The sequence below is a fragment of the Cyrtonyx montezumae genome, unplaced genomic scaffold, assembly GCF_038088225.1.
Source record: "Cyrtonyx montezumae isolate F1298 unplaced genomic scaffold, pur_monq_1.0 scaffold_23, whole genome shotgun sequence".
NCBI lineage: Eukaryota > Metazoa > Chordata > Aves > Galliformes > Odontophoridae > Cyrtonyx > Cyrtonyx montezumae.
Genome location: NW_027071970.1, coordinates 10,976,033 through 10,989,860, shown reverse-complemented (window position 1 = coordinate 10,989,860; position 13,828 = coordinate 10,976,033). Strand labels below are relative to the sequence as shown.

Genomic DNA, 13,828 nt, shown 5'->3' with positions numbered 1-13,828 from the left:
ATAAAAAGAATGCTATACATAATGACTGAAACACTTCAGAAATACGACAGCGTGCCTCACAAACGTGAAGAAACAAAACCACAGTGCTGAGAAATTCTACCTTTTCTGAAGATGTTATTTGAAGCAGAGAGTCCACTTGGTACAAGGCACCACCACATTCCTGGCCTAAGCACACAGGGAGCTGCTCGCTTCTTGTGTCATCATTCACCAGAATTTCAATGTCATTCCACATCCTCACCTATGATAATCACATAGGAGAGCTGTAAGAAAATTCAACGACTGTCTTTAAGTCAGTGCCCTTAGTGCTTTGTTGTGGTCCTGCCTCAAGGAGGAAGGACACTGGGATATGCTTTCTAAAGGCACGTTGAAAAAAACGTTTATGTCACAAAAGCAATCAAGGCGGCTTCTCGCTGATCGCATGGGCGGGCCCAGCTGAATGCAACCGAAGGACGGGAAGCTTTGTGCTGTACGCTGGGTACAATTCATCAGCAGAGGACCCTCCTCGCCACGTAGACACCCTCTGGAGCTCAAGCCATCTCCCCGTCCCCTCACCACACCGCACAAGGCGCGAACGTACCAGCACGGCCCCTCAGCCCGCTCAAACATTCAAATTGGCGGGAACTCGGCCGCCACTACGGGTCGCGCCGTGGGCCAAACTTTCTCCAAACGCGCGAGCGCACATGCGTTGCTAAGACACAGCCTGGTTCTTTTCCCTTCCCAGCATGCACTGCGGTCCCTCGCTCCGCCGCCTGCCCCGCCTGCGGTTATATCCGGGCACCTGACGGGTACAGGGAGGGTGGGGCGCGTTGCCTCCGTTTGTGCGCGCTGCTGCTGAGGAGATTGCGTCGCTGTGAGGGGGCTGTGGGGGAGAACGGCGGCCCGGGCGTTCGGTCATGGCGGTAAGCGGTGATTTTTGGAGGAGACGAAGCGTGGAGTGCGGTACGGAGGGAGGGAAGAGAGCGCGGGGTGGGGAGGAGTGGGTTTGGGGCTCTGTGCGCGGAGAGACAAAATGGCGCCCGCCGCTCCCTCGCTCGCCGCCGCCATGATGGGCCTTGGGGCGGGGGAGGCCGCGCTTCGCCCAGTGCTTCTCATCCCGTTTCCAGAAGTTTCTGTGCGGTCTTTGAGGGTTGAAGGGGACTGAAGAGGCCTTGTGGCTTCGGCTTTATCGTTGCTTGGCTTGGGAGAGGAACGCTGCGGAAAAGGGCTTTGCTCCAGAGTATCGTAGGGCTCAGGCTCTGGGGGAGAGCAGACGGGCCCTTCGCTTCTGACGCAAGCAACTTTTATTTTTCTATCACGTTTTGTCATATTTCATGTTTTCAGCATCTTCTTGCGTTTATTGTTGTCTCCTTGACTTCTTTTTATGGTTAACGTCTTTGTGAAACTTCTGTGCTGTAGCTATCTTTGCTGAGAATCTAAAAATGAGGTCATAACGTTTCGTGTGTAGGCAGGATGTGACTTTACTCCCATCTCATGCTTTTGTGGCCTGGTGTAAGGGTGTTTGTCCCATCCCCGGGCTGAATGAGTGAGAGTAAACAAAAAACCAAAACGAAACAAAATCAAAAACCAACACGATTTATTTGTGGGTTTTTTTTTTCCTGATGTTATTTGTCTTGAAACTGCAGGAAAGTATAGATTCCAGCATGATAAAACTCTTTTAGTTAACTTATAAGTAGTTTTGTTTTGCATCAAATCTGATATTTTTTGTTCTTAACCTGGAAATCTGAATAATAGTGAAACAGAACAAAGAAAGTTCTGGAAAAAACTTGCCCTTTTCTTCCTGGGGAAACAGATACCTTTTCTGTTTATGTAATCAGTTAAGACAGTGGGTTTTTTTTCCCTGTATAAAATCCTGAGGAATAGCTCGGGACTTCTTGCTTTGCACCTACATTAGATACATCTGGAGGCTCATCCAAAGTACTGTGTGAGGCACTGGTTCACTGAACCGCTGTGTCTGTTTCGCCAGTCCTGGAGGAACTAAGAACAGTGGAACTAAGAACAGCCGTTGAAGTCTGTCAGCTTTTTTGTTGTTCTGTTTTGCTAGAGCTGAAAGAGCACAAGTGCATTAATAAGCAGCAGTGTGTACAGAAAGTGAGACCAGTGACCTAGGGAAATGTGGCAGCTGGAGGGTGCTGATTCTTAAACATTGTCCTTGTGCATAGGGTAGTGATACCGAACGAGATGGAGTAGTCCCAGAAAAGTCCTCTCCAGAAAGAGAGAAGAAAAAGGAACAGTCAGATGCCTCCAGTTCTCCCAGAACATCAAAGCATCACTATTCAAGATCACGTTCGCGGTCACGGGAAAGAAGGCGGAAGTCAGGTACGGTCTTCAAATAAGCAGAGTTGTTTAATATTGTTCTGCTGGTTTTTCTGTGTTTTTTTGCTTTCGTACAATTAATTTGCTTATGTTTATACATCTGAAATACCTTGTATTTTTTGGAAAAGAATGTTAACGGTTGTATTAACTTCGTAAAATTGGAAAAAAATAAAGCTGTTGATTTTGATGTTACATCTTAAATGCATTATGTTGGAAGTTTAAATAATGGTAGAAGCCTTAGTGAAGGAGGTCTTATTAGAATTCAGAAGATATGGTGAGGTGGCTAATAATAAAAAAGTTCCAGGAGACAAAACAGACCTAGATAACTGTTGTGTTCTGTCTCTGTTTTAATGCTTGGTTAAATTGAGATAATACTGCATGGTTTGTTACAAAAATGGAGTTAACTGACCAAAGAAGTAGAATGTGACTGAAGTTTATTTGCTCTAATGCGAAGAAAGAGCTGTAATATTGATTACAGTTCACATCTGCAGTGAATATTCAGATAGTGTTGTTGGTGTTCTGAGTCTTTCTTTTTGGTTTTGTTTGGTGGAATAACTAGAAGGAACTTGAGGGATGATAGTGAGCTGATCTTCTCTTTGACTTTGTAAATGACAAAAAATACCTTCTTCTCCAGATGCTGAAGGAAGAAAACACAGAAGCCGGAGCAGAAGCAAAGAGGTAATTAACACTTTGTAGTGCTTAGGTAAATGTACAGTACATCTATAAAGTATCTTGTAGTAATGCACATATGTAAACCTATGTAAGTGACTTTTATGGTAAGTACAATAAATTTAAGCTTAAAATGGATATGGAGATCCTTTCATAGTGAAGCATGATTGCAGCCATCATGTTGACAAGGTAATAGTTTATAGCAAATCGCTTTCAGAAACTAGTAACTTAAATTCTTTTCTTTTTTTGTGAAAACAGCCAATTTTTCGAGTTCATATGGAGAAGTAGAATGGTGTTCTTATAACTTTCACAGAGCTTCCATTATCCAAAAGCCTTGGGTGGCTTTATTCCTGTCTGGTGTTCTGGACTTGAACAATATGTACCAATTTACTGAAGAGTATTAAAAACAGTTACCCACCTGAATGAGATCTGTTTATTGCATCCTTTAACTGTAAAGCCTGTCGTAGCTTGATAAACAAGCTGGGTCAGCTGGAAACATAGCAGTAGCAGCAAAAATTTCAAAGGGCTGTCTTTAAAAAAATAAATAAAAAATATTAAGCATGTATACAGAAATGCAGTAATGGTTTGGAAGTATCTGGCTTACACACCAGAGAAGAGATGAAATGAATGAACCAGGAGCATCAAAATAGAAAGGAAGCTCAAGCCTTGTGGGGCAATAGCAGGCTGGGTCAGCTGAGGGACTTCAGACATTAACCCGGGTCAGGAACTTCTCCTTCCCCGATTCCAATGGAAGCTCTGTTGTGTTTTTAAAAAAAAATAACAAAAAAAAAAAAAGAAAAAGGAAAAATAATCTAGGAGAGTTTTTGTGAAAATGAATATATTGTTTAGCTCACATGATAACATTTCTATAATAAATCATACTCAGCGTGCTAATGCGCGAAGAGACTGAACTGAAGACGCTGCAGACTCAGATAGCAAAATTATAAGCCTACTTCATGATAAGGTAACTATTAGTCATTCAAACTCATATTTCCCTTAAAAGTATCTTAAATCCGTTATGGGATATAATGGTGTTTATTACTAAGTGTGTGCCTGGAAGACTGGTTTAAAAAAAAGTCATAAAAAAAGTTCTGAAAAAAATGTTCCTTGTTTGAAATTATTCAGTGTTTTAGCATTCTGTTAGATGTAATCTTAAAACTATTTATTTAACACTTTCTAAATTATACTTTGAAAATATTAACTGTGTCCCATGGTAGATTTGCTGTTTTCATTCATTTGCAAGGTGAAGCTCATTGCTTGTAAACTAAATACTGATTATCAGTGTACGTAGCAGAACAGCTATTTAGATAAATAGATACTTCAAAAAGTAAGATACAAGTAACATCTAAAACTATTCAACTCTGTTTTTATGTAGCAAGGACTTGAGAGTAAAATAGGGTAGAAGCAGGAGGAAGTATATATCGTGTATATATAAATTATAATTGAATATATTTAGAATTTGAAATGTGTTAATAAGGAATTGATCCTGGATAAGTGCATATAAGCTAGTTTCAGCATCTTCTCCAGTCTTGTTTCTTTTGACAAAAGGTCATGAGTGTAGAAAGATTTTACAAGTAGTTAATGGAGAACAGATATAGATGAGCAAGGAAATGGAAGAATCAAGTTTTAGTCTAAAATTGATACATCATAATATAGTCGTGACTGGGAAAAAAACATTAAATGTGAGACTTAAGTGGGCTATGCTAGAAAGAATTGAAAATAAACTGGATATATTAAGAAAAGCTGTTGATGTCATGACTTAGTCTCTAAGGAAAACACTGGCAAAAATCAGGCCTGACCTTGCTAAGTATTTTTGGCACTGCAGCTATAAAAAGAAATCTTTTTTTAAGAGACACTGCAGGAAGAAATTGCAGTATGGTGGAGCAGCATATCTTTAATTTAAATCTACTGTGGGAGGTTTTGGAGTGATGCATGTTAGCCTTAAATACTGAAAACAGGACGTCAACCGTGTAACTTATTGCTTTGCTTTTCACAAACTGTTGGAAATTACTGACCAAAGAGAATTTTGTTTTTAAAAAACAATTATCTGCTGATAGAGGAATGCTTTAGTTGCAAAAGCAATGTACTATGTCTGCAACTATGTATATGGATTCTAATAATTCTTTCCATGCGGTAGATATAGACAAATAATTAACTACAAATGTGGTTGTGTATTTATATATGTATTTATTTGTAACTTGCCAGATACTTTAAGATAGTTAAATAATATACATTTTGAAATGAGAACAGTGATTGATAGTTATTTTTATTATAATGTTGTGAACTCTCATGGAAGTGCTGTAAAGATACCTTGAAGGATGCTTTTAAAAATCCTTTAGTGGGGAGGAGGGAAAAGGGGAACGAACGATAGCGTACATTTGCAACATTGGGTAGTTGGTGGCATTAGGTAAAATAGCCATCACTCATGATTGAGTCACACTCCTAAGGTTACTAATGTTGCATCACAACTTATCATTTTTTATCTTCTGATACCCATACTAACTCTCTTTGTTGCACTATTTTCCTGAAAGAACCAACTTCTTCTTAAAACAGGCAAGAAGACATGAATCCAAAGAGAAGTCCTCCAAGAAGCACAAATCTGAAGACCACAATGACAAAGAACATTCTTCCGACAAGGGAAGAGAGACCCTAAACTCATCCGAAAATGGTGAGGACAGACATAAACGCAAAGAGAGGAAGTCATCAAGGGGGAGGAGTCATTCAAGATCCAGGTCTCGTGAAAGGTAAGTTGTTTGATATGGTTAATCTTTGTGTGGGTTTTTTAAAATACTCACAAAAAGTGTTGAAAAATTGGATGGGCTGTAGAACATGACTGAGCTGCGTGGCTGACCTAATTTAACTCTAAAGTATTGCTTTAAATTGTATATTCCAGTTTTGTTTGGACAGGGTATTTGCTGCTAGTTGTCTTTTTTCCAGATTTATTCTGAGTAAAGTTACTGAGTGTATCTAAGGTTTTTTGTAGGTCGTGACTCAGTGTTACATTTATAATTTACAGAGTATGGAAAACCTGTAAGACAGTATATTCTGTTTTACCTGTTGGCATCAATGGGAAAGAAACTAAAACCACAGCTGTCACATTTTGCCTCCCAAATAATTTGTTTACCCAGAGACGATGCTGTCTCCTTCCTTGCACAGTTGGCCACCCAGAGCATGTTCTCAAGGTTGTAGAGCTGGTTGAGACAAACCCTGTTGCCAGAAGAGCTTTTTAGTCAATTCTGCTCATAGTTGGGGTGCTGTAACAAACGTGAGCAAGGAGCAGGCTTCAGCTGATGATGTACTGAGGGGACTCTGAATGACTCATGAGCTGAAATCTGGGCATCTCTAAGGCACTAGAATACTATGGGGAGGAGGGAAATTATCTTGCATAGAATTTTAGGCTTCAGCATCAGATTAGTTTGGTCATGTGTTTGTGGCTGATGGTAGTGTGTGATTACTTCTAGCTCTAAACCATTCCGGGCATGGACTCTTGTGGGAAACCTGAGCATAAGTCCATAGGTGAAATGTGAATTTAAACGAGGTATTTTGGACCTGTGTTTCAGGCGTCATCGTAGTAGAAGTCGTGATAGGAAAAAATCCCGATCTCGCAGCAGAGAGAGGAAGCGCCGTGTAAGGTCTCGTTCTAGATCAAGATCTAGACACAGGCACAGAAGTAGAAGTAGAAGCAGAACTAGGAGCAGAAGCAGGTAAGTGTTGACCTCTGCACGTGGTTGGTGGCAATTGGTTGATGAATGCTGATGAATGTGGGGTGCAGTTGTATAAAAGGATGCTGGGTTCAGTGTAGCTGTGCTTGCTTTCTTCCTTAGCTGTATTAACACAGTGAAGTGCTGGGTGGTGCGTATTTGGTTATGCAAACAGTTATCTTAAGCAGCTTATGTGTCTCACATTTCATAGCATACTTTCATGTTAGTAATTAGAAATGCTTGATTGGTTATTTAGAAGTATAATTTAGAAGGAAAATACTATTTTGAGTAGTATAAGTACAACAGTTGAAGTTCCTTTTCTTATGTTGTAACTGAGTTTACTATTTTAAATAGAAATTATGTTCAGGTAGGGGAAAAATAGAGTAAGATGCAACTATCATACGTTTTGTATGAAAGTAGTGTGGTTGGAAGAATGCTACTTTAAAAATTCTAATTATCAATTTTTCTGTGTATGTGTATTATGAAAGGAAGGTTTCACTGAGAATGACTAGCTGGTGGAGCATCTGGTCAGTAGATTTGCTAATCTTGATCAGCTCCACCAATTTAATATAAAAATGTGTGGATCTTTTCTGAAAAACTAATGTAGGTTGTGTAGTACTCAGATGAACTGAGTCAGATGGACTATTTCTGATCTGTGTGATATACAGACTTTTTTGTCAAGTTCATCATGAGAGTATTTATCATCGACACTTTTTTCTTGCTTAAGTTCTAGAAAGCAGAGGTTGAAACCTTCAGAATTATTAGCTTATTCCGTATCTGTATGCTGTAGTTGAGGTTTTCCTCCCTGTAGAGGAATTAATGTTTTCCAGATAGTGATTCATAGTTACGTTGTAGAATTTGCAGTCTATTTGCATGTGCCACCTCTTCATTCCTCATGCCTTGAAGGATTTTCTTAATAAGTTGAAATATGCTTTAATGACATTATTTGAGGGCAGTGTTTTTTCCATTCTGTTGGTCTAAAGTTGAAAGGATATCACTTTGCATCCAAAGTAGTTTTTTTTAAAGCTCCCAAGAATGTGTTGCCAGTGTTCCAGTTCAATTAGTAACATTCTTACCAGTGTATTTCAAATTGCATTTAAATTAAAGACATTAGGTATGACCACTCAGTATTACAGTGGACCACTGGAGACATAAGAATGTAATGCTACAACAACACTTGAGAAAATGTTAAGAAGACTTTATCTTTTGGAAGAACATATTGAATTACATGGTTTGTGTCAGATTTTATTTTGCCATGCACTTTCTACCAAACTTTCAGCTGGGGTGAGTAGATTGGTATCCACACATTATTTATGCTTACTGGTATCTAAGCTACCTTTAGCATGATTTGTAAGGCTTCAGTTTCCCATTATTTCCAGTTCTTATATATTGTGTATATTTAAAGTTTTAAAGTGTTGTTTTGAACTCTTTATTTAAAGGCTCAGTGAAAATTTCTCATCTCAGAATTTATTTTACTTCTGCAATGGAGTTAAAATTAACCTGAAAAAGAGCAGCAGTTATAGGAATAAGGAATAGTCATGGCTCAGGAATTTCTGTAACTGGAACTTCTACTTTTTGACTAGTAAAAGAGAAATGCACTGCGGGAATCCGCTTAAGTATAGTTTTCCCTTCCTAATATCTGCAAGACAAAATAAGCAAGATACAATCCTTGAACAGTAATCAGAACCACTGCATCAAGCTCTGGGCTCAGGTGAAGTCTTTGGGACAGTAATTATGGGACAAGGAACGTTTCAAGGAAAGCTCTTCACAACCCAAATACAAATTATGTACGAATGCAAAAACACAACCATGAAATGAATTCTCTCATTCATGAAGTGGTGTTGCAGTTTGCAGGTTATGACAGTGGCTTTTCTGGATACTAGAGTTTGACTTCCCCTTGGTTCTTTGCACGCCTTCAAGCTTGCCTATTGAAGTCATCTGTCTTCACTAGTGTTCAAAATAACCTTTTTGTTCTGTGAGCCCACAGACCCTTGTAGCAGTTCTTTTGTTGCATTGATTAAATACAAGATGAGAAACATGACACCATCTGCTTGTTTACAGTGAAAGTACTTAAATAGAAGAGCACAAATATTTATTTCCTTGATGTTTTACCAGTGCAATAAAACATCAGACCAAAGACAGGACCAAACTGCAGTAGTCTGCACTGCAGAAATGAAGGTATCTTTGAAGGGTGTATTAAGTCTTACCTCGGGAATGCAGATCTGTCACTTCCCAGTGCCTGAATCTGTGTCTTCTAGTAAAAGATAAGTCTTTTCCTTTGTATTCTGCCAGATTTGTCATTTTAAGAAGGATCTCTTTTGTAACTTTAGACTGCATTTCATGTGCAGCATCCACAAACAAGTTGCAAACAGAAGAAATGGAATAGATGAATGCCATTTACAGTGGCTTTACTCAAGTTAGTCACTATTAGAGGTGGTTCATAACATTTAAGTATAAAATGGCAAAAGCATCTTTTGCATGTTTTAACTTAGTGTTGATGGCAAATCTGGCAGTTCTCTTGTAATTTCAACTTTGGATGCTTCCAGAATTGGTGACTTTTTGTTCAGAACATCGATCAGGGGCTTAAACAATGATAGAACTTCATCTCTTGTAACGTAATTCTTAACGATCTTAGCAAAGAAAAACAAAAAAACCAAAAACTAACTGCTAACGATACTTGTATGTATTTTAAGTGGCTGCTGCTTAAAAGAAACTAGATATATATCAAAGAGCAATTTTTACTTCAGAGAAGGTTTTTTAATGTATTGGATATTCTGTTTGTTTTTTTTTTTTGTTTAAAAATACCTTTAAACAGGTTGTTTGTCAGCCTTCAGTTAAGGCATGCATTATAGTCCTCTGCACAGGTAGTGTCCTTCAGAGCTCATAATTAAAAACAGCTTTCTCATCTAGTTTGATATCTTCACTCAGACAGCTCAAGGAACATCTAGTGACAAATACACAGAAAGGAGATGATTACTAATTCCCGTGAATATTATTCCAGTTCTTGACTCAGGCACTTTTAGCACAATATGATGCTGTTGCATCTTTTGTTTTAAAGCCTTATTGTGCCTTGATCTATTTTAATTATCTTGCAGTTGACATACCAAAAGATAGGTGATGTTTTTTCTTGCCAGGAGTTAAAAATAAAAATCTCTTAGACCAGGTGAAAGGGTAAATAAATACCACCTGGAATTACACACTGCTAGACACTGCCATTGCAAAAACTTACTTCTAACTCGTTACCGTGCAAGTGTGACCATTACGCTGTTGTAGTGTAATCTGTGACAGCTGTTATTGAAAACTCTCCAAGTTAGTTTTTGAGTCATGATTGAATGCTCTATGAAGTGTAGATTCATTGTTTTAGCAACTGTGTAAAATTTGGTTACAGAGAACGAAAGAAAAGGATTGAGAAGCCCCGTAGGTTCAGCAGGAGTCACAGCCGGAGTCCAAGCCCACCACCTTTTCGAGGTCGAAATACAGCTATGGATGCACAGGAAGCATTAGCCAGAAGGTCAGAAATTGTTAACTATTTGAATGGTTTGTGGTATGAATAATCTGTTCCTCTCAGGTTTTCCGTGTCTTAAGTACTTTCATTCTCGTGTACTTTCTAGGTTGGAAAGAGCAAAGAAACTGCAAGAGCAGAGAGAGAAAGAAATGGTTGAAAAACAGAAGCAACAGGAAATGGCTGCAGGTAATCTATGTGTAGTGAATGGCGTGGGTGGAAGGTAATGCAGCGTTATGTGTTCAGTGTTTAAAGTAACCATAGAATCACCTGGGTTGGAAAAGGCCTCCAAGATCATCTAGTCCAACTGTCCACCTACAACCAGTATTTCCCCACTAAAGCATCTCCCTTAGTACCACGTTTGAAAATTGCTTGAACACCTCCAGAGACAAAAATGTGCAGTCCAGTCCAGCTGATGTCCTGGTTATCAGGTTCTTCATTCGATCCATGTATAGGAAACACAAGTAGAAGTAGAAGGGGTGGAAGGAGATCGGACGAAAGACAAACGTGTGATTTCTTAGTACCTTACCCAGTATTGATAACATGATAACAAAGTGTGGCATGTTGGGCTGGTTCTCATGGTCATTGGACCCTTCTCATATGTATCATTAAGCAAGTTTGAGAGTTCTTACCAGCTCGGGTATTAAGAAGCATGAGGTACGTTACTTGTGGCTTATTAAAATATACTGGGAACTTGTTTCTTAGTTTATGAATACCATATTACCATGCATTGTTTTCAAGTTACTGCTATGAATGGAAGTGGGTTTTTTTTTTTTTGGGAAAATAAAAATTGGCTGAACTTAATGTCTGATAGCAATTTACCATTGCTTTGTTTAGCAGCTGCAGCCACTGGAGGTTCTGTTATTAATGTTGCTGCTCTTCTGGCGTCGGGAACACAAGTAACTCCTCAGATAGCAATGGCAGCTCAAATGGCAGCACTACAAGCAAAAGCACTAGCAGAGACTGGAATAGCTGTGCCTAGCTATTACAACCCAGCAGCAGTGAATCCAATGAAATTTGCTGAGCAGGAGAAGAAGCGGAAGATGCTTTGGCAAGGCAAAAAGGAAGGGGTAATGTCTTCTCTTACTTTGATAAAACATACCTGGAAACATCTTGCATGTCTGAACTGTTCAGGAAGAAGCCTAGATGTTCAGTGACAAATGCTAGTGACACAAGCCTTAGTTATGCATGATTGTGTACACTTTAGGAAGTATAACTGGATCTTAATGTTGATTTTGTTAGTAAACAGCACTTGCCACTGAGTACCAAATATGGGCGGTTTCTTTTTACTGAGAAACATTACAAAGTTATGCATATTTTCTTCACCATAATTTTTAAGCATGTTTTCTGACATTGTTTCCAAGCTTAATGGAAACGAGTGAAGAATGTACTCCATTTTTAAACCTGTGGTTAAGTGCACTTCCCTCACAAAAAGTTTTGTGGTGATGCTGCAGGAATGCTGCTGGAAATGTTTGGCCTCTGACTTTGCTACAGCTAAAGTCTTGATTTTAATACAGCTTTTCTTTGCTCGCTGCTGTTTTGTGATATTAACAGAAATGTGTGTTAAAACATGATAAATCTTTTTTTTCCTTTAATTTGCACAGGATAAATCCCAGTCTGCTGAAATATGGGAAAAATTAAATTTCGGAAACAAGGACCAAAATGTCAAATTCAGAAAACTGATGGGCATTAAGGTAAGGAGTCCTGGATGTGTAGTTAAATTTCTTGTCGTGGACATTTGGTTTTTAATTTTCAAGTGTGTCTTAATCAGTAGAGATAAGTTAACTGGTCACTGTGTGATCTAATTATGAACAGACTATTTCTCATTGAGGATCACAGGAAGCTTCTAAATTGAAGTCAGTCTAGAATACCGTGATATTTCTTGCATCTGCTAGAACTGTAACCAGTACTCATAATCTAATGAGTGTTCATAGTTAATAGCTCTGTATAGATAATTAAATGGAGATGTTTATTTCAATGAGTTTAAAAGAAGACTTTGAAGGCTTATAAATGTTTCTCAGTAGTGAGAGCAAAAGCTGTGCTGGACTTATTACAGCAGTAAAAGCAGATGCCTGTTGCTTCAAAGGCTCTTAAGAGTTCAGAGTTGCTAAGAGTTTAGGCCAGCTGTAGCGTATGAAAACACCTCTTTGTCCAAAGCTAATGCTTTATTTTCTTCTGTCTGCTTTCTAGAGTGAGGATGAAGCTGGCTGTAGTTCAGTTGATGAAGAGAGCTACAAAACGCTGAAACAACAGGAAGAGGTTTTCAGAAATCTAGATGCACAGTATGAAATGGCAAGGTCACAGACACATACGCAAAGAGGAATGGGATTGGGGTTTACATCTTCAATGCGAGGAATGGATGCAGTTTGAATACAAACAACTTTAAAGTTTGGGACTCCGGAAGGTTCATGTTCAAATGTTGGGTCCTTGTTCACCAAAAAGCTAGCATTCTAGCTTGCATGGGTGTTGCATTGACTTTAATTTATTGATAAATACAATTTTTTTTGTAAATATCAGATCAGTGATACTGGTGTTAGTGTTGTAATCAGGTTATACCCACTTCCATTAAACTTGACAGAACTATAGAAGGGCAGTATTTTTTAGTTAAAGTTCTACTTTTCAAACCAAGCAGCAGATGGGATGAACTCATACATGGATATTTGGTGTCCACTGTCTTGTGTACTTTTGTACTTTAACCTTGTACAGTTATTTTCAATTCTTGAAACATGAAAGAAGCATTGTGTAGATGTTATTTAGCAGTCTGGGCCACTAGGCACATAATCCAGCGCAAAAACCTGGTTAATAATAAAGAAGTTTTTTCTCTAAGGTCTTACTTTACATATTAATGAATTGTCTCGTGGGTGGAACTGGAGGGAAGCTCAGGAAGGACTCAAAGTCAAAGTGAAGCGTTCGTTTTGCTTTGCTTATTCTTTAGTATGGTTTTCTTAAGGAAGTTGCTGAAGGTTTTCCCTCTTTTGTGAGCCTGGATAGCTTTTTTTCACTATTCAGAGTACTTGAAGTACTTGGTAAATGTTAATTTTTTTGTAGGATGTATTTAAAAAAATTGCTTTTTTTGTTATGTTATGGGCCCACTGGAGATCGAGGGCAGCGCTGGCTGCGCTCTGCTGCCCGGAGTCGCGTGGTGCCGCGCTCTGCCGGTGCCGCTCCGTTTCTACACCCTCCCACAGAGAAGCGCGAGGGCGGGAAGGCAGAGCCGGCAGCGCGGGCGGTTCCTGCAGGCCGCTCCTCCCAGCGCGGGGCGGCCGCGTCCTCCGCTCGCCTACAGCTCCCGGCATGCGCAGCGGGCGCTGCCCGGCGCGGCGCCCTCCGACCCTCGGCGGTTCCGCCGCTCCGCGCGCCCCTCCCTTCCTGCTGCGGCTCAAGATGGCGGCTGAGGTGGATTTCGGAGACCGCGAGCTCTTCGAGCAGCTCGAGGAGGAGGACGGGCCTCCTCCGCCCCGCATCACCGCCGACCGGGAGGAGGAGGAGGCCCGCGAGGAAGCTTTGTCTGAGCTGCGAGAGCGGCTGCGGGACTGCGAGGAGACGGTGCGGCGGTTGCGGGCGGAGAATATCCTGACGGGATTGGCGGGGCCTGCGGCGGGCGGGGACGGGGGTCTGCCTCCCGCCGCCGGATCCCTTCCGG

General features: G+C 40.0%; 2 protein-coding genes across 6 annotated transcripts in view; one reads left to right on the top strand and one right to left on the bottom strand.

The window, feature by feature from the left end:
- KNTC1 (kinetochore associated 1) overlaps window positions 1-258 on the bottom strand; it is a 31,703-nt gene extending 31,445 nt beyond the window's left edge. Inside the window, exon 1 of the mRNA XM_065739225.1 lies at window positions 101-258. Coding sequence (XP_065595297.1) covers window positions 101-232 — 132 coding nt within the window. The 5' untranslated portion in view covers window positions 233-258. The remainder of the gene's footprint in view (window positions 1-100) is intronic.
- Window positions 259-794: 536 nt separating this feature from the next.
- On the top strand, window positions 795-13,011 carry RSRC2 (arginine and serine rich coiled-coil 2). 5 transcript variants are annotated; one of them, XM_065739227.1, is made up of 10 exons: window positions 795-899; window positions 2,160-2,316; window positions 2,948-2,991; window positions 5,536-5,726; window positions 6,543-6,686; window positions 10,072-10,194; window positions 10,295-10,374; window positions 11,026-11,255; window positions 11,790-11,879; window positions 12,376-13,011. In XM_065739227.1, the coding sequence occupies exons 1-10, from the start codon at window positions 894-896 to the stop codon at window positions 12,553-12,555; spliced, it is 1,245 nt and encodes a 414-aa protein (XP_065595299.1). In that variant the 5' UTR covers window positions 795-893; the 3' UTR covers window positions 12,556-13,011. The 5 variants fall into 5 exon arrangements, with proteins under 5 accessions (XP_065595299.1, XP_065595298.1, XP_065595302.1 ...); XM_065739226.1 differs by having other exon boundaries at window positions 11,023-11,255; XM_065739230.1 differs by having other exon boundaries at window positions 5,514-5,726.
- The last annotated feature ends 817 nt before the right edge of the window (window positions 13,012-13,828 follow it).